The sequence below is a fragment of the Alternaria metachromatica genome, assembly GCF_023757995.1.
Source record: "Alternaria metachromatica strain BMP 0045 chromosome Unknown scaffold_7, whole genome shotgun sequence".
Lineage (NCBI taxonomy): Eukaryota > Fungi > Ascomycota > Dothideomycetes > Pleosporales > Pleosporaceae > Alternaria > Alternaria metachromatica.
The window spans coordinates 444,145-466,939 of record NW_026055498.1 but is presented as its reverse complement, the minus strand read 5'-3'; the positions used below and the strand labels follow the sequence as shown (position 1 = coordinate 466,939).

At 53.3% G+C, this 22,795-nt stretch overlaps 8 protein-coding genes across 8 annotated transcripts; 2 read left to right on the top strand and 6 right to left on the bottom strand.

Annotated features, from left to right (window-relative positions):
• Positions 1-107: 107 nt before the first annotated feature.
• Positions 108-1,453, bottom strand: J4E83_004162 (uncharacterized protein; the record flags this gene model as incomplete). The annotated part of the gene is made up of 4 exons (XM_049331092.1): positions 108-635; positions 692-1,101; positions 1,159-1,292; positions 1,344-1,453. 4 exons carry the CDS (start codon positions 1,451-1,453, stop codon positions 108-110), a joined length of 1,182 nt encoding a protein of 393 aa, XP_049189638.1.
• Positions 1,454-1,822: 369 nt separating this feature from the next.
• Positions 1,823-2,356, bottom strand: J4E83_004161 (uncharacterized protein; the record flags this gene model as incomplete). Its single annotated transcript, XM_049331091.1, has 1 exon — positions 1,823-2,356. The coding sequence occupies one exon, from the start codon at positions 2,354-2,356 to the stop codon at positions 1,823-1,825; it is 534 nt and encodes a 177-aa protein (XP_049189637.1).
• Positions 2,357-2,591: 235 nt separating this feature from the next.
• J4E83_004160 (uncharacterized protein) lies at positions 2,592-5,147 on the bottom strand (the record flags this gene model as incomplete). Its single annotated transcript, XM_049331090.1, has 3 exons — positions 2,592-3,456; positions 3,612-5,022; positions 5,078-5,147. 3 exons carry the CDS (start codon positions 5,145-5,147, stop codon positions 2,592-2,594), a joined length of 2,346 nt encoding a protein of 781 aa, XP_049189636.1.
• Positions 5,148-5,706: 559 nt separating this feature from the next.
• J4E83_004159 (uncharacterized protein) lies at positions 5,707-7,441 on the top strand (the record flags this gene model as incomplete). The annotated part of the gene is made up of 2 exons (XM_049331089.1): positions 5,707-5,740; positions 5,793-7,441. The coding sequence occupies 2 exons, from the start codon at positions 5,707-5,709 to the stop codon at positions 7,439-7,441; spliced, it is 1,683 nt and encodes a 560-aa protein (XP_049189635.1).
• A 420-nt stretch (positions 7,442-7,861) lies between these two features.
• Positions 7,862-9,497, bottom strand: J4E83_004158 (uncharacterized protein; the record flags this gene model as incomplete). The annotated part of the gene is made up of 2 exons (XM_049331088.1): positions 7,862-8,487; positions 8,606-9,497. 2 exons carry the CDS (start codon positions 9,495-9,497, stop codon positions 7,862-7,864), a joined length of 1,518 nt encoding a protein of 505 aa, XP_049189634.1.
• Positions 9,498-11,799: 2,302 nt separating this feature from the next.
• J4E83_004157 (uncharacterized protein) lies at positions 11,800-13,692 on the bottom strand (the record flags this gene model as incomplete). Its single annotated transcript, XM_049331087.1, has 2 exons — positions 11,800-12,818; positions 12,867-13,692. The coding sequence occupies 2 exons, from the start codon at positions 13,690-13,692 to the stop codon at positions 11,800-11,802; spliced, it is 1,845 nt and encodes a 614-aa protein (XP_049189633.1).
• A 1,005-nt stretch (positions 13,693-14,697) lies between these two features.
• J4E83_004156 (uncharacterized protein) lies at positions 14,698-19,697 on the top strand (the record flags this gene model as incomplete). Its single annotated transcript, XM_049331086.1, has 2 exons — positions 14,698-18,759; positions 18,807-19,697. 2 exons carry the CDS (start codon positions 14,698-14,700, stop codon positions 19,695-19,697), a joined length of 4,953 nt encoding a protein of 1,650 aa, XP_049189632.1.
• An 823-nt stretch (positions 19,698-20,520) lies between these two features.
• On the bottom strand, positions 20,521-20,748 carry J4E83_004155 (uncharacterized protein; the record flags this gene model as incomplete). Its single annotated transcript, XM_049331085.1, has 1 exon — positions 20,521-20,748. The coding sequence occupies one exon, from the start codon at positions 20,746-20,748 to the stop codon at positions 20,521-20,523; it is 228 nt and encodes a 75-aa protein (XP_049189631.1).
• Between the last annotated feature and the right edge of the window lie 2,047 nt (positions 20,749-22,795).

Genomic DNA, 22,795 nt, shown 5'->3' with positions numbered 1-22,795 from the left:
CTATTAGGTAGGGGCGTACCCTAGTATTTGGCTCATACTTTGATTACTACAAGAGATATCAATGCATGCTTCCCCCAAAGATCTCAGTGTTAGCGCCACTCATTCCTCTAAACCTGCGGAAGGACCTTCTTCAACACCTCGACCAATCCCTTGATCTCCTCCTCAGTGTTATAATGCACCATGCTGACTCTCGTCACACCCTCCGGCTCCAGTTTCAACAACTCATCGCAAAGCCTCTTCGAGTAGAAATGCCCCCACCTAAACCCGTAGTTACTAATCTTCTCCGCCTCAGCCACGATCGCCTTGCTGCTCATGCCCTTGACCGTGAACGAGATCGTTGGTACTCTTTCCTTGCTGTCGCTCGAAGTAGACCCCAAGATCGTGACATCTGGTCGTGAGTTCAGGAAGTCGAGAAGGATAGCTTGCAGCTTTCCCTCATGCTCGGTGATGGCGGGGAAAGCGTCGGTGAGGTAAGCCGTGATGGTCGGAATGGACTGCACGCACTCGTAGTTTGAGCCTGCGAATCCGATCTTATCTTCGAGGGTCTTCGTGGGGTTGAAGAAGTGGGCCAATGGTTTCATGTGCTGTTGGGCTGAGTTGCTTGCGTAGAGAGCGGCGACATGTGGGCCGTAGACCTGTGTCATTTTGTCAGTACCCGCTGACAAGGAAGTAGAGTAAATTCCGGCCGAACCTTGTACCAACTGAATGCGTAGAAATCGACTCCAAAATCCTTCACATCAATCGCACGATGCGGCGCGTAGCTAACGCCATCCACGCAGAACAGCGCGCCAACCGAATGCACCGCCTCTGCAATAGACTTCACATCATGAATAGTCCCCAGAATGTTGCTCACATGCGTGCATGCTACAAATTTTACTTTGTCGCTCAACAGCGGCTTGAGGTTCTCGGCTGTGAGTTTGAGTCCATCCTCCTTTGGAGACGCCCACCACTTCACAGTCAAACCGAGGCGCTCGGCCATGAAAAGCCAGGGCTTCGCATTAGTCTCGTGCTCCATCTTTGAGAGGATGAATTCTGAACCCGCAGGGAATTGCAGGGATGAGCCGAGGTTCATGAAGAGTTGTGTTGTTGAAGCACCGAGAACTGTTCATCGTCAGCAACAGGATGCCCAGGTGTGAATGGATTTGATGGTTTCGTTACCGATCTCATCGCGGCCAGCATTCATGTACTTTGCGGCTGCTTGGTAGCCCTCCTCGTACTTCGTGTTCGACTGCGTGCCGGTGTGGTATGAAGCGCCAAGCTGAACATTGGTCTTGGAGAGGTATTGCACTATTCTGTATCCATATCAGTCCTTGTGTATACCCACGATCTGGCAATCCACCTACGAGTCAATCGCATCACCCAATGCCTGACTGCCGCCGGCGTTGTCAAGGAAGACTTGATCTTGCTGAAGTGCGGGGAAGCGCTCCCGAGCTTTCGAAATATCGAACGTCATGATGCCAATGTCGGATTATCAAGAGCGATGTGAGTTGAAGATACAGTATTGAGGATTTCAGGACTTTTGCTAAGATGTTGTATACCTACGATAGCCGCCGGCGCGCCCTATGCAGATAGTGCGGGGCTTTGCTCAATGCAGCAGGTGCTAACATCAAGCAGTGACGGCATTGCCTGCCCCACGTTACGCCAGTAACCACAATGCGCATTCTCGAGACCAGAAAACTATTTCGTGAAATGAGTAAGATGAAATACTGGGAAGGGTGTCCATGCGACAGGCCGCCACGCACTTGCAAAGCCATGTTACCCCAGGTGTCGACAAGCCCGATAGCTCCACCACGTTCGGCCCTTCTCCCGGAGCAACCGACTCTCAGTACGCATCGGAGCGCACCTCGATGATGTTTGGATGGGAGAATCCTTTGCCGAACCTCTTCCTGTCAAGATAAACGGTACCTTGCGCCTGGAAGAACGCCAACAGAGTAGCCAAAGCCGACGTGTCAAGATCGCAGGGCCCTCCCTCACCGGACTCGAACTCATCGTCAAGCTCAATGCCATTCTCGTAGCCGTGGGCTAGAAAAGGTCCACGGAAGTAGTTGCCTGCAGCTGGGCCCAGCCATTTGGTCAAACTCGGAGTGGTGGGCAGGTTCTCGTTCATGTAGTTGTCATGATAGTAGATACCGACCCTGTGCGAGGGTATGCGCTTGAGGGTGGGCCAGGTGTGGGATATGTGATTCAACATCTTGCGACCGAGGAAAGGCTCGCAGTATATTGATCCGAAGTCCTTGACGTTGGCGTATTCGATCCAGACGAAACGTGGCAAAGGCTCATCTCCGGGGAAGAGGAGACCGCGAAAGAAGGTTGCACCAGGTCGTGGCTCAAGATCTGCGAAGGACTTGCAAAGCATCTTGTGCATCTTCCAGTCTTTCTTTTGACAGGCGGTAGAGCAGTAGCGTGCGTTACTACAGGTGGAACAGCGTTGTTCAGCAGGCTGTTTGCAGACGAAGCAGGCATGGGGAGTTGTAGGCGGAGCTGGCGTCATATCTTTGAGAAGGTGTCATGGAAAGCAATGGATAGTTTAGTAGCGATAAGAAGCGATTGAAGGAAAAGGCCATACGAAGGTGAGCGGTGCTCTACGTACTTCAAACCGCGAAGACCTTCGAGGTGAGAGAGTCTCTCACTTTGGCTTTCCACATTTCCACTTCTTCTGTCCCAGCTGACTCGAACTGACCTTCCAGGCGTCCTCTCTCGGTAATCACATTACCTTTACCTTCCTCCAAGAACTTTTTTGTAACTTGCACAGCGATCTTTAACAGCTCTACCGAAGGCACACCGTCCGTCTCGATATCTTTTTTACCCGCTGCCGTAGAGAAGACGAAGCCAACAACAAACGGCAGGTTGCTCTTATGTGCTTCCCACTGCTTCCCAGATTTGGCAGCAATGATAGGACTGAACTGCTCCTTCATCCTTTCCATCAACTCCCAGCAAAGGTCATGCATGGTGAAGTAATCGAACGTGATTTCTGTAGCCTCGGCGTGGAGAGCAGTGGCCAATTTTTGTATGACGTGGGTTTGCCTTTGAATGGCCGGCATGACGGCGGCGAGGGAGGAATGATGGCATGCGCCTTCTTTGATCTCGTCTTCAATTGTTTCAGCTGTGATGAGTCGTTCGTCGCCATTTGTTGAAATACGCGAAGCCATCCAGGCCGATATTGGACCCTTGAACTTCAACAAACGTGCGTTCGCTTTGGTCTCCTTGACCTTCATATTCCTCTTTGAGCTTGCCCAGTTAGTTGCTGAAGCACCAATAGCCATGAGAAAGTTCTTCCAATGTCCCTCAAAGTCTTTAGGGGGTTCGCCAATGAAGTAGGCCGAATTTCCCTGCATGTCCCACAGCGTCTGAAGATCCTTCCACTCTTCCGAAAGAAGCTCAGTCTGGCGCAGGGCATGGTATAATTGCGTTACGCACATGACCGCCCCGGGTGTTGCGGCGTACTTGACAGCTTCTCTATGGAAGACGTTTCGCGCATAGTGAATCCTGCAGAGATAAAGGCACAAGGTCAGTATGTCTCACATGCATTTCGTGCAGTCAGGACCTACCAAAGACCACAATGTGTGGGGTTGCGACGCCATACGGTATAGTCCTTGTAGGGAAAAGTAAACGCCGATCGGATGATCGCGATGGGATCGACCTCCATGATCTTATCGACCGATTTTACTAATTCCTTCATGTCGGAAGAAGCTCTAGGGTATGTCTCAACGTATTTCTGGAGCGTAGTAAACTCGTTGCGCATCTGCGTCCAGCCCGCACCAACCTCGGTAGAGTAAATGATGTCGAGATATATCTGGAATGCAAAGCACGACCAGATTGGTGGTTGCTTGTTCGTATTCTCCCTTGCATAGGATGCCCGCGCTGCCTCGAAAGCGATGACAAACTGATCCTCAACCGCTCCCGGATGATTGTGTAGCAAGGGAAGATCTTGGAACACTTCCATCAACGTCGACTTATCGCGGGCATACTTTTGCTTGTTCGTTCTGGGTGGTGGACCCTCATTTTCATCGAATCGACCCCATTTGCCATTGTAGTCCATGACTGACCCGGACGCGGAGAGATCGTTGTAAAGGTAGACCAGGAGGCCATTACGGGCGTTGTTGAACAGGGCGTCTGCGATGTCGTAGGCTTCGAAGTTGTAGTCGTTCCACCAGCCGAACCAACCTTTCGCTTGTGGGTCAACACCAGCTTCTTTAGCGATAGCCAGAAAGTACACCTCATGGAACGGCACGCTTTCGACGAGATGCTTCATCACTGGATAAACTTCGTCGTGCATGCTGTGCGCAAGCTGAATTGCTGTGTTGGTCGCTACCGACACAGTTGCCAAATCGAGTTCTCCCGCATGGTGCCGACTCCATAGGTCTGAAATCTCAGCACGAAGGCGGGAGAGGTCGTCCATCAACATGGTCATTGCCATAAAGGCATCAATGACGGAGTCGGTCAGCACCTCAGCAGTGTAATCCAGTTTCATAGGTTTAGGCGGAGGTACCACGTCTGGTGCAGCCAAGAACTCCGCCGATGGCTCATATACATCCAAAACCTCGAAGATGTTGCGAAGTCCAGTCTGTCTGACTCGGTCTTTATCACTCCGATGCGTAGCATTCTTGATGCTGTTGAGATCAAGAGCATCGTTTCTCATCAAAGGCTTGAGTGCATCGCGAACACTTTCTAGGACAGTGACAAAAAAGCTGTGACGGTCATCTGACGATTTGTCGACAGCTTCGCCGGCAGCTGCCAGCTTGTGCGAGAAAGCACTTCGAACCGATATCACCCGATCAAGTGCAACGTTGAAGTAGTCCGGCACTTCTACAGTGCCTTTGACCTTAGCAATGTGAGCAGACAAAGGTACGAAGTCCTTGATAGCAAGGGTGTATTTCGGCTTGGACGTCTGCTTGTCTGATCCACTCTGCGTAGTATTGCCGGCTCTTCTGGCTTTGCCTTTGAGCCTTTGCGTCTTCTGTTCCGTAGGAGCAGGCGGTTCGAGGGGCTTGTTGTAGCCAAATGACTTGGCTGTAGACGCAACTACAGAAAAGGGAGATTAGCGCGTGCATCTCTCGTAAGTCTGGCCGCAACCTACGCCATGATGCCACGACATCCGTATCGTGCTTGTATTGTTGGTAAACGCTTCGTAGGTTGTTGGCCGCCATTGTAGTTGTGTAACTGCGTCTATTCCAACCGAACTGACCTCAGTACATGGGTATCTGAGTATGCAGCCTATCCGTTTCTACTGAGTGGAACTTCGGGGGAGATATCATGGGTGTGTTGTCTTCGCTACCATAGATCGTAAATGGGTAGAGACAGCTTTCTGGCGGTGCGCGAAGATATTGCTGGGTCCTTCCCCGCCACGCGTCGCGTCGCGATCGCGACAAATCGCTGTCTGAGGCACGCATCGACAAAAGCAAATTCCAGCCCCCGGCATCTTGGGGTGCAGAGTTTTCTAAGCGCATCCGGTTTTCCGCCCCGTCCATTGCTAAGTGCAGACTGAAGTGTTGTACTCCCAGTGGTAATTCGATGTCGCGCGCCTGGATGATGGAAGGCCAGATGGATGCGGCCGGCCGAGCCGTGGAAAACCACCATGCTAAATTGGGACTAGCGTTGATGGCATGCGCTGTGCGGCACAGCGAGCACCTGCAGCATTGCAATCCAGGCTATCTCAATCACCCTGTACTTCATCGAGTTGGTACATCTAGAGAACGGCTCTGAGCAATGGAAGGGCTGCCGCCGCTTCAAACATCCAGAAGTGAGCGTGCCAAACATCCGCGTTACATACGTCATCATCTAACGCTTCCCAGGCGACAGCACCAGCTCGTTGACGACTCTACCAAACGAGATACTACTCCAAGTCTTCTCGCACGTCGATTTGCATAGGTCCATTCGTGTATTGGGGTACATTCCAGATGATCCCCCTCCAAGCTCTCCAGACGAGTATCTCATTTCCGATTTTCGCGCTAATTCTCGCTCGCTGCTCAACATTGCGTTGACGTGTAAGAGGTTCACGGTTCTGGCTCGCGAAGTACTGCTCTCTTCGCTCGTTCTCGAGGTCGGCTTCCCAGGAACATTGAATGAGCTTTCCAATTCGGACATCTACGGCCTGATCTGGAGATTGCAAGCACGACCGGAATGGAAACGACATATAAAGCAGCTGAGGTTATGCTTACCGTCAGAAGATCGTGGCATCATGAAGCTTAGTGGTCGAGGTCCAGTAGAGCCTCACGTGAACTATCTCGTCTACGAGAAGGCGTGTGAGATTATCGCTTCCCTCGACCTACCTGTTTGGTGGAAGACAGGGAAAATTGCAGAACTGAAAGGCACATTTGCACATGCTTCAGCTTCCGTGTTCTTAGCTCTGCTACCAAATATTTCGACCTTGTGCATATTCGACCCAGATTCAAATCTTACCCTTGCTGAGCCGCATTTCCAAGACACGCGCCGTTGGCGGAAGTTTGCTTCAAGGCTACCGACCGCACATGTGCTATCCTATTTGAAGTACGAGAGCCCCTTACCGCCGCTATTAGGAGGCGGCTTGGAGCACTATCCCAATCTGCACACCCTCGACCTGAGTATCAGACTCCAAGGCCAAATACACTCGCAAATTCGCATGGCATCCGAGCACTACCTCAGCAGCCATCGTGCACAGCCAACCATCCGACATCTGCGTCTAGACTTTGAAGTCAGGACCGTCGGCGTATGGAACACCACCTCTCGAGCGTGTATGACGAACATCCTCCGCGCTTTTCCCAATCTTCAAGCCCTAGAATACTACGCGGAGTCATCAGACAGCAAGAACCCTTATCGAAGTGTGCGCGCATTTCCTGCCTATCAAGCAAACATCCAATACTATCCTACCGGGCCGTCTCCTCTTGAGGATGATGTCTACGTAGATGAGCAGCACTGGGATCGAACGATATACGATGCGCGAAGCGAAGTCACCGACTACCAGAACCTCGTGGACGGCATGATACATCTGCGACCAAACCTCGAAACCTTGAAGCTACCAGGCGGCTTCTGGACATTGCCAGGCGCGATGCGCAAACCTTTACCGCGATTCGACCAATTTGCGCAACTCAAGAAACTGGTCATTCCTCAAGCAGCGCTCATATCGATCAAGCTCGACAACATGCGTTTCGACGCCGTCTTTGAAGGCGACTTCGAACTTTCACCGACGCAAGCTCTTCCAACTTCTTTGCAGCACCTCAAGGTCTTTGACGTTGACTTTGCATTCTTAGAAAGCAGGTGGCTGCAGGATCTCTTTGGCGCGCAGAAGGCCGAGAACTATTGGCCGAGATTGCAGTGTGTAGAGATCTTGATGGGGCCTACAGTCACGGGGTTGTGTCTTGAGGGTTTGAAGGCTAGACAGAGCAATGCGGAGTTCTGGATGCTGGTGGATGAAGCGAACTTTAAGGTGGTGGTGGGAAGAGATGAGGAAGGACCGGATGCGTGAGGTGGCTCGCAACTGTCATGTACGAGGCGGGGATATGTTTACAGCGGCCTATGGTCGATACAATGAGATTTTGTATATGCTACGCTGCTTCGAACGAAAAGCAAGGAAGTCGAAGTCGTGTAATATGGTCTTTAGAAAGAATTAAGATGCACCTGTCAAACGCAATATTCGATGTAGGCAACTGAAGAGATCTCGCGCGTGGGATTTTACGAGGAGAAGATAAGTGGTAAAGTTCAGTGATTCGTATAAACAGTATGCAAGTCTATATATGCACAAAGAAGTCGTGGTATATACAAGACTCCGCCCGACCAAGCGAAGTCCGGTCATGCCATCATAAACGCCGCGCTATCATCGTTCAAGCCTCATAGGTATCATCTAATCCAAAAGTAATCCCACCCAATAGTATCAAAGCACACACATTTAGACCTTGGTCTCAAACATGCGGGCCTCAACGTCCTTGCCAGCAAGCACAGAGTCGTTGTCAATAGCACCATCGGTGGTACCAACATGGCTCTCGCTGTAAGCATCGAGCTCGGCGCCCTTGACCATGTTGAGGTAGATGGGGTAAGACCAGGCAATCGCGAAGAAGATGAGCGGGATGCACATAGCCTTCCGTGTTCCAATGCGGTCAGCAACGTTGCCGAGAATGACGGGGCCAACGGCACCACCGCAGACGGAGGAGACGAGGAAAGAAGCACCGCGCTTGGTGTGGCGTCCGAGACCGCGGAGTGTAAGGGCGAAGATGATGGGGAAGATGCAGGACTCGAAGAAGAGGACGATCATCAGCATGCTGAGACCTCCCCAGTTGGGACGGGTGGCGCTGCCAGTGTTGGTGCCGATCGCAGCGCTGATGAAGATCATGATCAGGGTCTGGAAAGCGAGGAGGACGTAACGGGGCTTGCCGCCGTAGTACATGAGTCCGGCTGCTGCGAAACGTCCGACTGCGAAAAGGGCTTGGGCGATGGCGTAGAAGTTGGCTCCCTCGTGGTGACCTTCAGTAACTGATAGATCAGGGCGTGCCTCAGCGAAGTAGTTAATAAAGTAGGCTAAAATTTTGATTAGTAATGGTCTATTAGAGTAGATATAGGGTGTGGTGAGGATGTGGGATGATAGGGGGTGTTTTGAGGATGTTCGGATATTTTTCGGAAAAAGGGTAAAACTTACCAGCAACGCCAACTTGACCAGCCACGTAAGAGAACTGAGCAGCGGTACCCCAGAAGAGAGTGTACTGCTTGCGGAGAGGCTTGTCGACGTAGCCGGTAGCAGCGGTGGTCATCTCGGCTTGGTCGGCCATGTCGGAGTCGGTAATCTCAGGAATAGGTGCGAAGTAGAAGACAACGGCGAGGATACCGACGAAGCCAGCAATACCAAGGTAGACCCATTGAACAGCCTCGAGAGACTTGCCGTCGGTACCAACATTCTTGAAGATGACCTGAGCAGCGAGGACGGGAGCAACGACGGAGCCAACAGCCTGAACGGACTGAGACAGCTCAAGACGGAACTCGGAGTACTTGGGAGGACCGCAAACAGCAATGTAAGGGTTGGCGGAAGTCTCGAGAGTCGACAGACCAGAACCAGCAAGGAACATGGCACCGCAGAAGCCACCGAAGCTTCGCTTGACAGCCGCAGGCCAGAACATGAGAGCACCGACACAGTAGATGGAGAGACCGAGAATGAAGGTGTATCGGTAACCGAACTTGCGGAGGAACCATCCAGAGTATGTCAAAGGACCGATGAAGTAAGCACCGAAGTAAGCAGCCTGGAGGCCAGACGACTCTCCACGAGTGATATCAAGAGCGACCTGGAAGCGAGAGTTGAGGACATCGAGAAGACCGTAGGCGAATCCCCACATGAAGAAGAGGATAGTGACCAAGGTGACGGGAACGATGGATTGGCGGACCGTAAGAGCAGAAGCTCCAGTGACGACACGGTTGTCGACAGACTTGCGGCGAACCTGTTCGTCGACGACTTCAGCGACTGAAGGGCGGCGAGCTTGCTGCTCGTGGACTTGGTCCAGGGTAGGCTCTTGCGAGCCGTTGTTTCCAAAGAAACCCATGATGATGGTAGGGTAAAGATGAAGATTGGGAACGAAGGTAGATAGAGCCCAAGGATCAACAGATGATATGTCTGTAGAGGCGAATCACAGATAGTGAGAGACGAAGAGCGAGATGCTGATGCTGTTTCAGTGAAGGGATACAGCGCACACTATATATCCGCTCTCCGCGTCCCCAGATACCCATCTCCATGGTATAGGTCGCGACATGGGGCTGGTGCCATCCAGACTGCAATAGCAGTTGGTAGCCCATTCGGTAGTCCCATGCTGGCGTTGGTTGAGCGCGGCGTATAAGCCGGGGTGTTGGGGTAGATTCTACTGCTAACGCATCGCCCCGTACGCTACACCCCAGTATCCGCAAATTTTCATCGGAGAGGTGCCGTGATGGGCTGGCTCTTCCTCGGCGACTCAGTAGCCTGCATATTCTCCCCGAGAGTATAGCCGGCAAACATCGGATGGTGCGTGTCTGTGTCCAATCACCACGTGCATAAGCATGCACTAACAGCAACGCATGGACGTTCTCCTCCGAGCGGTCCCACTTAGTCGTTGAGCCTCATGAGACAAATGCCTCGCAGATGGGGCTCGATAGCATCTCCGCGTTGCCAACCCCATGGAGAGACTGTAGCGCAGAAAAAAACTGGAATGCACACAACAGTGGAGTCCCCAACCCGCAAAATGCCCATTTAGCGAGCTGCTCCAGCGCCTTCTAGAGGGGCGCATCATCTGCACCCCGCTGTTGATCTCAGCGATCTCGCCTGGTGCAATGTCGTCAGGGTCCTTCGGTGCAGAACCTCTAGAAGGCGTTTTTACAAGCAACGGCAAGCGAGGCTTGTAGGGCCAGCGAGTGAACGACAAGCGATCCAGGAAAGATTCTGGGCGCCACCAAGCCTTCTTTGGGGAATTCATGATCTTGTTTAGCGTTGGTGCGCACCGTCTCTTGGACGCGCAGCCAGTAGCCTCTGGGCTCCCTTGGCATGTTTTAGGCACAATGACATGAGGCCTTGTTGAGGCTCCGACTGCTGGGCCAGGGTGGTCTCGCATGGCCTGAAGCTTGGGGTCTGTGACCTGTTTGCCGCGAGGCTGCATGCTGGACTGTCCTATGGCTGCGCTGCGATATCGCGATATTCGACTGAAGTATTTGGAAAAGCGCTCAACATTTGCGGTGTTGGTTTAGTACAGACCAGCTATGCCTAATAGCTCGGTGGCTTTGCAGATGAAAAGATCTTCACATCGAGCTGGGAGTATCGACAGTGGCTTGCGATATGCTCAATCAGTGTGGATGGAGGTCTTCATCTCTTCGTCAGAAGGTGTAGATCTTGCACCCGCGATATGCATCCGCTATACGCGGCACTACGACCTTCGTCATGTGTAGTCATCAGACATGACGCTCACAACTCAAAGGCCCGTCTCATTCAGAGCTGGGCAACCATCAGCCTCCATCTCCCCATCTTTTACTAGCAACTCTGCCGCATCTCTACCAGGTTCACCATCTTTGCCTTCCGCGGGCACTGTACCCAACTTACAAGGGTGTCTGCACCACTGGGGTGGAAGCTGGGGTCGACATCTCAACGAGAGCTTCTAGTGTGCTTCTAGCGTGCTTCTCCGCATGCTCATTCTGCTGCACCACGCGCATGTAAGCTCCAAAATGACGTGTCGCATGTCAGCGCCACTCCGCAAGTACCGTGTAATTGGTCACGCGAAGGCTGGCGGGAGGTTTGTCGGGGGATCAAAGGCTAGGCGTCGGAGGTGTCTCACGTGAACACTTCTGGGCGCCATGGCCTGGATCACGAAAGCGTCGGTTTTGGCCGTTCTGCTAACGGGGATGGGGTGTAGTGACGGGAACCATGCACTGTGGTGCGCTGGTAGAGGAACATGTCGCCGCACGTAGCCGACTAGTGGGTGCCGCTTTCTGCTCGTCTGGCGGTTGTTGTGATATCGTCAATGCGTCTGGGGTGCCCATGGAGCATGGTTGGAGCGTACGCGATGCCGAAATCACTCGAATCGTGCGCGCAAAGTGCCGGTCATCCGTTTGTTGAAAGCGAAAGCGGAGGTGGAAACAAGCGATTGCCTGTGTTTTGCCCCTCTGGGGGCTAGTCTTTCACGCAGTCTTGTGCATAGTGGGATGATGGGTCTGTGCAAGGGTAAAGAGGTCGGAGTATTGCCAGCGAAAGCGCCCATCACCTTTACGCGCCCACTTTGTTATCTACTCCATGCGTCTGAACTTTGAAAGGTGGAGCGTTGCCGAAATGTGGATGGACAGAAGAAGCGCAGCGGCATAGATCAGGCCTCGATGTCTTCACGAAACCTATTTCCCGCCCTTCACAATGTACTCGTCTCCCAACGTGAATCCTCCAAGTATGTCTTTTAGCCCCTCCTCATAGTCAGGCTGCACGTCTCTTCCCTCCTCGTCCAAGTTACCTAGATAGTTCGTAATGTCCCTCCCATCAAACTCTCTCACCTCAAACCCATTTCCTAGAAATGACCACATGTTTCCTTCTCTGTACTCAATCTCAAAATCTTCATACCGTGGCGCTTCCATAATCTTGAGAAAGTGGAGGCGCGAACCCGGCCACATGGTTGCTTGACCATCCGTCTTCCCTTGCTTGAACCAAGAGCGGCAGGGTGAAGTCCACGCCGTGCGCTGCAGAAAGAGATCGGCGTGTTGGCGGAATTGCACACAAGGAGCAAGTTTGGGGGCAATAGACTTGATGTTCTCGACTTGGCATTTTGTGATGGCTGAGAAGATGTAACGGGTCCATACTTCGATCAGCGGCATAAAAGAACCGTGACCTAGAGGACCATATGGACCACAGAAGGAAAACGTGTTCGGGAAGTTGGGGATACCAACGCTGAGATAGGATGTTACGCCTTCATCTGAACCCCATACGTCGCGCAGATCACGCCCATGAGCTTTGAAGGGGAAACGCGGCAGCCAGGAGGTGTCGAAGCCGGTTGCGCATATTATCACGTCGACTTCGTGGTGGATGCCTTCTTTGTCTGTGAAACCTGTGGCTGTTATGGAGCCAATAGGGTCGGTAAAGACAGTGGCATTGGGCGCAACGAGAGCTTCGAGATATCCCGGTGCTGGCGTTGGACGGCGGCATCCGGGATTGAAGTTCTTGGGTATCATCTTCTCGATGAGACGAGAGTCATGGTTGAGCTTGTTGCGCATTTCGGTGTCTGCGTATTCGCGTGCGAGACGGGCTTCTTCGCTGCCTTTGATGATGAATTTGAAGCGCTGGTTGAGTTCGTTCTCAATCTGCTTGCGATACTCCAGGTACTTTTTGGGATTTTCTTCGAGGTATTTGAGCTGTTCTTCGCTGTCTATGGAACGTCAGTGGTTTCCTTCATATCCTGGAGGGTAGAGCTTACATCGAAAGTTTGCGCCGTTCTTTCCGGCCCAGGTTTGAGCAAAGCCTGCTGTGATCCATATTGGCGATCTAATCCAGTGGTACAGATGCTGGACCCTCTGCTGTATTGACGCGACAATCTGCACACCCGAGCTACCAGCACCGATGACAGCTACACGTTTTTGGGAAAGATCGTAGCCTTCTTCGTAATTCGCAGAATGCATGAGCTTTCCCTTGAAGTCTTGCAGACCTGGGATCTCTGGCCACTTCCACTTGTTCAAGACACCTCCGGCGTTGACAAAGAACTCGGCACTGTCTTCAAACACGACGTCCTTCTCCAGATCACGAACGCGGAACCGCCATAGACCGGCCGCATCGTCCCACTCCACATGCTCCAAGCGGTGTCGCAGCCTGATATACTTGGCGATGAAGTCATTCTCGCGTTCGATGGATTTCAAGTACTCCCAAATCTCCGGCGAGTACGAGTAGTAATGCGACCAAAGTTTGATTTTCCAAGAGAACTGATAGTTGACCGAAGGGATGTCACAGGCGCAGCCAGGATATCGATTTTCCAACCAAGTGCCGCCAACATCGTGGTTCTTCTCGTAGCACACTATTTCCAGGTTCTCCATCTCTTCTTCGGCCTTTTTGAGAAAGTTCAGAGTGGATGCGCCTGCGCCCATGAGGACAACTTTGACCTTTCTTTTCGTCCCCATGGGCTGTTCGTTGATTCGGTAGCCATGTTGGTCAGTTTGTGGTGGCAGTTGATCACGGACCTTTACGTTGTCGTCAGCCGCAGTGCCAGCAGCAGCGTATAGTGAACTCGGCGGATCTGACTGTATGCCCATCTTGAGATTGTTGGCTCGAAGATGTATGAAAAGTGAGCTTGTTCGTAGTACACCGAGGGGCATTCCGGGCCAAACAACAACTGCGCCATCTCATATAGTTGTGCCGTAGCCAGACCTCGGAAATAGCCATGGAAGGGCGGAGATGGTGACAGCATCGCCAGCAGCACTGCGGGGTAAGATTGAGTTCACAATACCTAGGTACCTTACACAAGCTTCGCATGTGTTTTGACCCGTGAAAGCGATTTCGAGCCTGCGGTCAGAATTGCTGGTGCATGACATTCTCTAGTAGGCGCGCTCTGGTGACACGGCCATGGGGCTCTTGGGAGATGGCTGCACGCCCAAAGAAACGGCGCCACCGCTGTGCGCATGCGACATTGTAGTTGGCTGCAAGCATACAATGACTGATGTTAGTCATGTTTTACTCCGAGTTGGCGAACACGGGGGCCATAAAGGGTGCAGTGTGCGGAACAATGGTACGAGATGGGGGATCAGGCACACGGTAGGGCTCCGCTCCCGGTTGTTCTTGGCTCCGCGATAGTTGGACGGTAATGACAGCAACGCCGCAAACAAGCCATAGCCGTCTTCCCACCACCCTAATTCCTGCATCGCCATTGCGGAGTCCTGTGTTTCTCCTCGAATCTCGCAGTTCCATAGCAGCGTCGCCCAGCGGCCCGCACTCCCCGCTACAGCCACGCAAAACACGCTTGACGATCCGCTCGACAGCTGCCACCTACGCACAGGCAGGGCTGCTTCCCGTCCCTCATTCCTGTCCACCGGGATAGTTATCAGCGCCGGCACATGCGAGCGCGCGACATAGTACGAGTCGCAGAATCGCCTTGCGTCTCCCCTCTCCCCGCGCTGGCTAGGTTGCTGGACTCCAAGCTCAGCTCAGCGGCCCTGGTCATGGTGCCCGCGCAACTTGGTCAGATAGCCTCGTGAATGACGCTTCCCACCGCACCGACTCCCATCGCGCCTTCCTAACCATCCTCGCGCCTTCCTGCCGCCATGTCGTACTACGGAAACGGCCAGAACTACTACAACCCCAACATCCCACACTCCAATGTGGGCGCGCCCGGCCAATATCAGGATCCCTACAACCGCCGCACGCCAAGCGCTGACAATGGCGATGCCACCAACGGCGCGCCCACGGGCTATGGGCACCTCCAGCAGCTCGACCGGCGCAACAGCATAGCGGCCCGCCAGAACGACGAGCTCTTCATCGGCGCAAACAGCTCCCCGCAGCCACCTCAGGGTCCAATGTCCCCCACAGCGGGCGGGTTCAACGGCGGCTATGGCTACCAGCGGGCGCAGCAGGCGTACAACCCCCAGAACTACAACACGCAGCCCATAGCTCTGCCCAACCCCCAGCACTACGGCGGTGTAAGCAACAGGACCTTCGCGCCGCCCGTCTCTGTGTCGGCTTCCCACCAGCCGTACAACCCAGCTGCCTACGCCGACAGCAACATCGCACCCACCAACTCCCTGAGCCAATCCTATGGCTTCTCGCCCACCTCCCCGACCGCCTCATACCACTCGCCCTCGGTATACCAGAATCAGGGCTTTGGAAGAGCACCCTCTGTCCAGAGTCGCGCGTCAGCTTACGCAGCATCGGCCGCACCACCACTGCCTGCTCCTCCAGGGAGCGCGCAATCTGCGGGTGAGGACTGGGGCACCTACCCGAACCGACGACCCTCGAACGCGTCCTCGGGCTACTATTCCTCGAGCGCCTCGCATGCTCCACTCCCGTCTCCCCCGGGATACGATACTGGCTACGGCTCCCAGCGCGGCGACAGGTATGCCTCCATGTCTGGCAACGCCCTCCCTCCCACGCCTGAGGTCCCTACACATGGCTCGCCGCAACGGACCAACACGGTATCATCGCGACCGCTACCCCCACCGCCGCCCCACGAGTCCGACAGCGACGAATATTTCGCGCCGCAGCAGAACGGGTATCAAGACGAACTATTCAACGACGTTATGAACATGACATCTGGCGGCGCCCAGGTCCAGCAGCCAAACGGCCAATACTACAGCGAGTCTGCAGGAAGAAACGGCACGAATGGCGCAGTTGCTGGACGCGACACCTACCTTAGTGACGAGAGCGACGTAGAGGCAGCTGCTGGTCTAGCTGCACTTCAGATGGCCGAGGAACAGGAAAGAGAAGACGAAGCTCGTAGAGCTAGTGGTGGCACCGGGCTCTTCAGCAACTACACGTCGGTACATTCCCCGCAGATGCCTGCCGAGCCGATGCGACAGGAAAGTGCCAGCGATAGTGACTACGTGGGTATGGACGTGGGTACCTATGGCGGCGGATTCGCTCCATCTTTCAACTATGGTGGAGACCCAAGCGTACTGGCAGCGGGTGGAAGTCACACAGCGTCCACCTCAGGCTCTCAGCGACGATCCGACCCTATGCACGACGACTACGACCCGATCCATCCCTTCCCGTCCTTCTCGAGCAACGCGCGTGTCGACACATTTGGTACCGGTGGTCTGGAAGAGCCTAGCGCACGGCGGCGGAGCTACGACGAGGGCGATGAGGTCACACTCATGGATAGCGCATCTGCCCTGTCCGGCTCGACACTCAATGGCCCTTCAGCAGTAATGCCGGGCGAGCCACCGGATATGTTCTATCACCCGGGCATTTCGAACCGGCCACTACCCCCACCTCCAGTGAACACCGGCAGCCGGCGAATGAACCACCAGAGCAACAGCTCCACTGGATCTGGATCCTACGAATACTGGCGTAACGCTCCTGCTGCGCAGCGTTCGTACCCGGTGGATGCGAACGCTATGCACATGATCTCTCCCACCGGGGCCCCTGTGCCCCGTTCAACCTCTCTACTCCAGCACAGCAATGCCCGAGATGCCATTCCCTTGCCTCGTTCTAAGACAGACGCTGAACAGGGGCACAGACCCAGACCTCCTCCCGGCAACCGCAATACCTTCTATGGCGGTGCCATGGATAGCGACGGCAACACCCTCACCCCTGGCAGCGCCGAAGCCGTAGCTATTGACCTACCCACGATTCCAGCCGGCAAGCGCTTCAATCCCGCCAAGCTTTCCAGCATCGACTTCAAGAAATGCACTGAGCCTTGGGCACTTAGCTCAATCATCTCCTGGCTGAAGAACATGACCGAAGGCGAGAATGACCTTAAGGAGGGTCCGATTCAAGAAGGTCTTATTGCGCTATTCACCCACAAAGTTCCAACTATGAACATTGCGGATGCCGAGACACTGAGTAGTCGGGTAGTGGCTGAGATGTACAAAGCAGGCACGCTTGTGCACGAGGAAGAATGGTTGAGATTCTCAACCGCGAGCATGACTGGAGTAATATTCCAGCTTACGGGGGCCGGATGCTACGCTCCCATGTTGCATACACATGCAAGCCCGGGTCGATGTTACTCGCACCATTGCCAACGCACACTCAAGAAGATCGACCTGCACGCTCCGTCCGCCGCACCTCGATCAGAAGACTGGGCTACCTTCTATAAGCTGAAGAAAGAAGACATCGAAGGAGCAAACAAGAAGGAAATTGAACGTCAAAACATCCTACACGAGATCGTCCAAGGAGAAGACAAGTACATGAATCGACTTGACGTATTACGGCACCTCTACCGGGACCGACTTCAATCAGCCCAGCCTCCGGTCATACCTCCTAAGAAAGTCGACAGATTCATCCGCGACGTGTTCAGCAAGGTAGACGCAGTACGGAAAGCGAACGAGGACCATCTCCTTCCACAAATCAAGTACAGACAGCAAGAGCAAGGTCCGTGGATTGTAGGCTTCAGTGATATCTTCCGAGAATGGATCCGAAAAGCGAAGCAGGCCTACATCGAGTACGCCGCGGCTTTCCCGTACGCATCTTTCCTGGTTCGACAGGAAGCTGACCGAAACATACTGTTCCGCACCTTCCTGGACGACGCTCAAAAGCACAAGCTATCAGAAAAGCTTGGATGGGATACATATCTCAAAGGCCCTATCGACAGACTGCAGCGCTATGGTCTTCTCATAGACACAGTCATCAAGTACTCGACTGTGGACAACGAGGAGAAACGAAATCTCCAGGTCGCCAAAGAAGAGATCAAAGCCGTGACACTAGAGTGCGACAGCCGTGTCGCTGAAATGAGTCGGAAAGTCAGCCTCACCGACTTGCAAGCAAAACTCATCTTGCGGCCAGGTATGCAGCGAGTGGAGCTCAACCTGGATCACCTCGGCCGAGAACTCATCTTCCGAGGCGACTTGCAAAGGATGGGAGGCAGTCGTTTCAATTGGCTTGAGACCCACGCATTGCTCTTCGATCATTACCTTGTGCTCGCCAAGGCAGTCTCATTCCGAGAAGCAGACGGTGTTACCAAGTCTGAGAAGTACGATGTGTCAAGATTGCCAATTCCCATGGATCTTCTTGTTCTCGAGAGCGAAGACGATGATCCTGTTGTGCGCTCTACCATGAAGGGTATCTCAACTGTCACTACCGTGTCTGGTCGGGTTGGTTCTGGGGCCGCTACAAGATTGAACAACAGCCCTGTACCCGGCGGTCTATCACACACGAGCACTTCAAACTCGCTTGGGTCGACCAACACAAGCAATTCCGGCAAGACCATGGTCAACACCACCTCGAATGATGCTTCAAAAGATGAGAAGATTCTGTACCCCTTCCGCGTAAAGCACTTGGGCAAGGAGACTTACACGCTATATGCACCATCAGCAACGAACCGTGCCGAGTGGTGCGACAAGCTCATCATTGCGAAGACGCGACACGCAGCAGCTCTCTTCGCTCAAAACGCCGAACCGTTCAAGCTAAGAGTGATGGCTGACGCAGCCTTCGCATATGACAGCGCAATGCCTTCGCAAAAAGCTATCACGATTAAGGGAACGCCTTTGGACCGCGCAGTCGACGAAGTGGAGAAACTTTTCGTCAATGTTGGGCGGCCTGTCCCCATCTGCCGCGCAAGGGTGAACTGCGCAACAGCCTTCAGCCAGCCCTACGGCAAGCACATGGTAGCCGTTGGTACAGACATTGGAGTCTACGTGTCGGAATTTGATAATCCCAGAGGCTGGTCTAAGGTATGTAATTCGTTCGTAGTCGTATGATATGGTGCTAACACTCATAGGCAATCCAAGTACCACGTGTGACGCAAATCGCCGTCCTCGAACAGTTCAGCTTGATGCTGCTCATCTCCGACAAGGCACTGATTGCGTACCATCTCGATGCCGTGTGTCCAGTCAGTGGCGTAGCCCCGTCAAACGACTCAACACGACGAGCACCTCAAAAGCTATCGGGCGCACGCGACATTGGCTTCTTCGCCACTGGCGTGATGAAAGACAGAACGTTAGTGTTCTACAAGAAGCGTGACGGTATCTCATCCACCTTCAAGGTGCTTGAGCCTGTCTACCAGAAATCATCCGAGAAGAAGTCCAGGATATGGAAGTCTGGACGCACAGAATTCTTCCGCGAGTACGACGAGTTCTATATCCCAGCAGAGTGCTACACGATCAATCTCTTCCACTCGTCGCTGGCAATCTCCACAGCAAAGGGCTTTGAAGTGCTTACCCTCGACAAGAAGCAGCCATGGTCCGTACCCGATCTAAAGCAATCACACGTGGCCACCATCGCTTCACGTCTTCAAAACCAGGACCCACTGGGCATGTTCCGCCTCTCGGATCAAGAGTTCTTGCTCTGCTACGAAGAGTGTGCCGTATACATAAACAAGAACGGTGACATCTCGCGGTCCGTCATCATGGAGTTTGTCGGCAAAGCCAAGTCTGCCGCTATGTACGGTCCTTACGTACTCTTGTTCGACCCAGACTTTGTCGAGATCAGAAATGCGCAAAACGGTCGTCTGCGCCAAGTTATCGCTGGACGCGATGTCAAGTGCCTCGATGACGGGCTCAGCGGAGGTTCAAGTCACAACAGGACAGTCAAGCTAAGCTTACAACATCCGCAACATGAAAGGAGTCAGGTTGTCGTTGAGCTTGTACTTAACGAAGGGCAAAAGGAGTAAGGCAAATATATACGGATGGATACTTGGATGGCCTGCTGTGCAACACCATCTTCCGGACCATACTACGCTACATCTACGGCAAGCGGGCGGAGTTATGGAGTCAGGACCCCGGGGCTGGGTATACCCACCGCTGCACTACCCGTTGCGACAGAGCTGGGGCGATTGGCGCTCTTTCTTGCATATCATTAGGATTTTGATTCTTGTTCGCGTAAGGATACCTGGTTCATTTGTGCTTGGTGTTTTGGTTTCTCAGGCGGCTAGTCTTGCATGTGCTGCTTGGTGTCGGTGTTCACGTTCGAGATTACGGTCGAACTTATGTAGTTGAAATGCGGTAATCATATCACAACCCACAAGCCATTTATTGTAAGAGGTGTTTGAGATTCCTCTTCTCGTATTCAACGCTCGTCCAGCCCTCTCATGGCCACAATGAATATACCTCAGCAGCCTCAAACACGGATCCAATGCCTCTGCCGCTGTTCCCACCCCTGTGTGGGTATTTCGAAGTGATCATCGGGGTCGGCACCTTTGCAGCGCTCCATCAGCCCCATCCACCACGCTTCAAACACGTCCCCCTAAGTCGCGCCTGCCCAGTTCGTTTGGGTCACAAGTTGCACCATACCCCAGTAGTGAATGTCGTAATCCTGGCAGCGCCGCGAAACCTCCGCCCACCAACCTTCAAACACCATGTCGAGATTCTCGCGTGTCCAGTCCATTGCTAGATCGAACTCGGCGTTCGTGCCCGGTCGTATCTTTCGTCGCAGCCTGAGGTGGGGGTTCGAAATCAGTGTATGTCTCGCAAGTATATCGACGGGACTTACTTCTTCTAGAGAGCATCTGCCCGCTGCATACAGATCTTGATGACGTCCAGGTGGTCCAGAGCAAGAGCTAGTATGACCCAAGAGAGCATTTTGTGGTACATGGGTCTGCTCGGGTGGTCGATGAGCTCTTTGGCTTTGTTGATGGCTGGGTAAAGCTCGCCGGCCTCGAAGAGGTCTGCGATTTCGTTGAACTCCGCTGCGAAGACGGGGTGGTAGATTTGTGCGAGACGCATAGCGATGGAGGTGGATAGTGATGTTTGTTGTAATGGTGAGACGCGGAAAGCTGAGTGGATGTCTTGGGTATGGTCCGTGGCTGCCAGTGCTGTCGTGGACGAGCACCCAGTTGTTTGTGGCATGACGCAACTTTGAAGCTAAGTAAGGAAGGAAGGTACACGTGTGCGCTTCCACCTACATGACTTTATGCATCCGTGAATTTCTGCTGTTATACTAATGCAGCTGTCAGTACACATATCTAGCTTTTTCTGCTTATGAGGTTCTGAGTCCGTGTCAGAATTCAGTTCGAATCAAACGAATCACGACCGTTCGTCGGCCAACAAGACAATGCCAACGACTCCGACAAGCTCGCCGGATGTGCAAGAGAATGAGAAAAAGGCTACGACTTTGCAGCCAGGCTCGTTCATCCGTGTTCGCTCTGCGAAGGCTTCAACGAAGTCTCAGCGGTCCAGCTCAGTGTAGTAGCGTGCTAGACACCTATAAGAGTGTGTCCTGAGCGATGATGAGCTTCACGGCTTCCGTTTGATAGCTCTACGTTGCAAATGTACCAACGGTGTCCTTGAAAATGACCTTATGTCTCTTCTTGGTCGGCCGGTCTCGCTCTTTTCCCATCTCTCAAGCTCTCTGATACTCTTCTCCTCGATCAAGTACGGAAGAATGGCCGGCATTGTTACTGAAACGCATGTTGTCTGGATCACCGTTATTGCGCCGATGCCATCACCTCCGCATCTTCCAATTCCAGAACAGTTCACATCAGCGACGGAATCCAGTACATTTTACGAATGTGCTCCCGATCTACCAGAAGCACCAGAAACCTCGAAGTCGGAAATAGCAGTATACGTTACAGCCGCGGTGGGGACTGTGTTTGCTGCCTTAATGCTCGCGTCGTTGATGGCATATTTGAGGAGATCGAGGATGGATGGAAGGAGATTAAGACATGAGAATTGAGTGCTAGGCGCGAGATACCGAAAGGGAAACTTGCCTGATCGTATATCATAATCGAACGAAGAACATTCGAGAACGCGACCACACTCACCGTACCACTGCTACATGGTAGAAGCTCGTGCAAATGTACTGATTCTAAGGCTGAAGTCTGTACTGCTTGACCAAAAGTGCAGTTCTCATTATGTCTTCAAATGCGAGGCGTTCTCGTATGCGAAGTCACATGTCTGCCTTTGCAAGGCACCCCAGTATCTTTCCATTTATTTCGCGCATTTTCGACTAAACCGATGCTGACAAGATTACCAAGTGCTTGGATATGGACAAATGTCGCCGTCAAACATGGAGGTCGGCGGAATTATCGGCCAGAGCGGTCCAAAGAATCCTTTGGGTGTTGGCCAAGTAGATAACGAGCAGCGAGTGGCCCTCACGATCGCCAATGCAGCGTTGGGTCGTCATCTTGGGGTCTTCCAGAAGCATGGTGCTTAGCGCCAGGGTTCCCAGGTCTGATGATGGCTGCATCCGCTAAGTGAATTCTCCCCGGTAGAGCCCGGGATGGCCATTTCGTTAGTGATTCCATCGCACAACAGCAGAACTGGGTGCTCCGGTTTTGATAATGGTTATCGCTATGGGGATGTCGATCGGTCCGAAGCGTATCGGATGTGGAGAGTGTTTAGTATTTTCGTTCTTGGTGTGGATCAGCTGAGCACGCGATATGTAATGCGAATTGAACGCGGATGTCGCAAGAACGGCAATCAGCAGTAGGCCTTTGTGCGGCGGTGGTGATGGCCTAGCTGTGTCGGGGAAGGGATGACACCGTCAGGCGCGTCAACTCCTGCCACCCGAACGAGTTGCCGGCCCGTGCACGCGCCGCCTAATGCGGGGGCAAAACCGCCGCGGCTGAACAGGTCCTCGCGCAGCAATCAACTCAGCTGCCTCGTGATGCGACTCTCGCAATACCGCCTCGTACAAGACGCATCTTCGTCAGACAGATGCCTCGCCCTAAATAACAGGGCAGAATCCCGACGACCCGTAGCGGCAGGCAGCCGGGTGGCAGTTCGCTTTTTATCGGATCCCACAAACGTCAAATATCACCTTATCATGCTA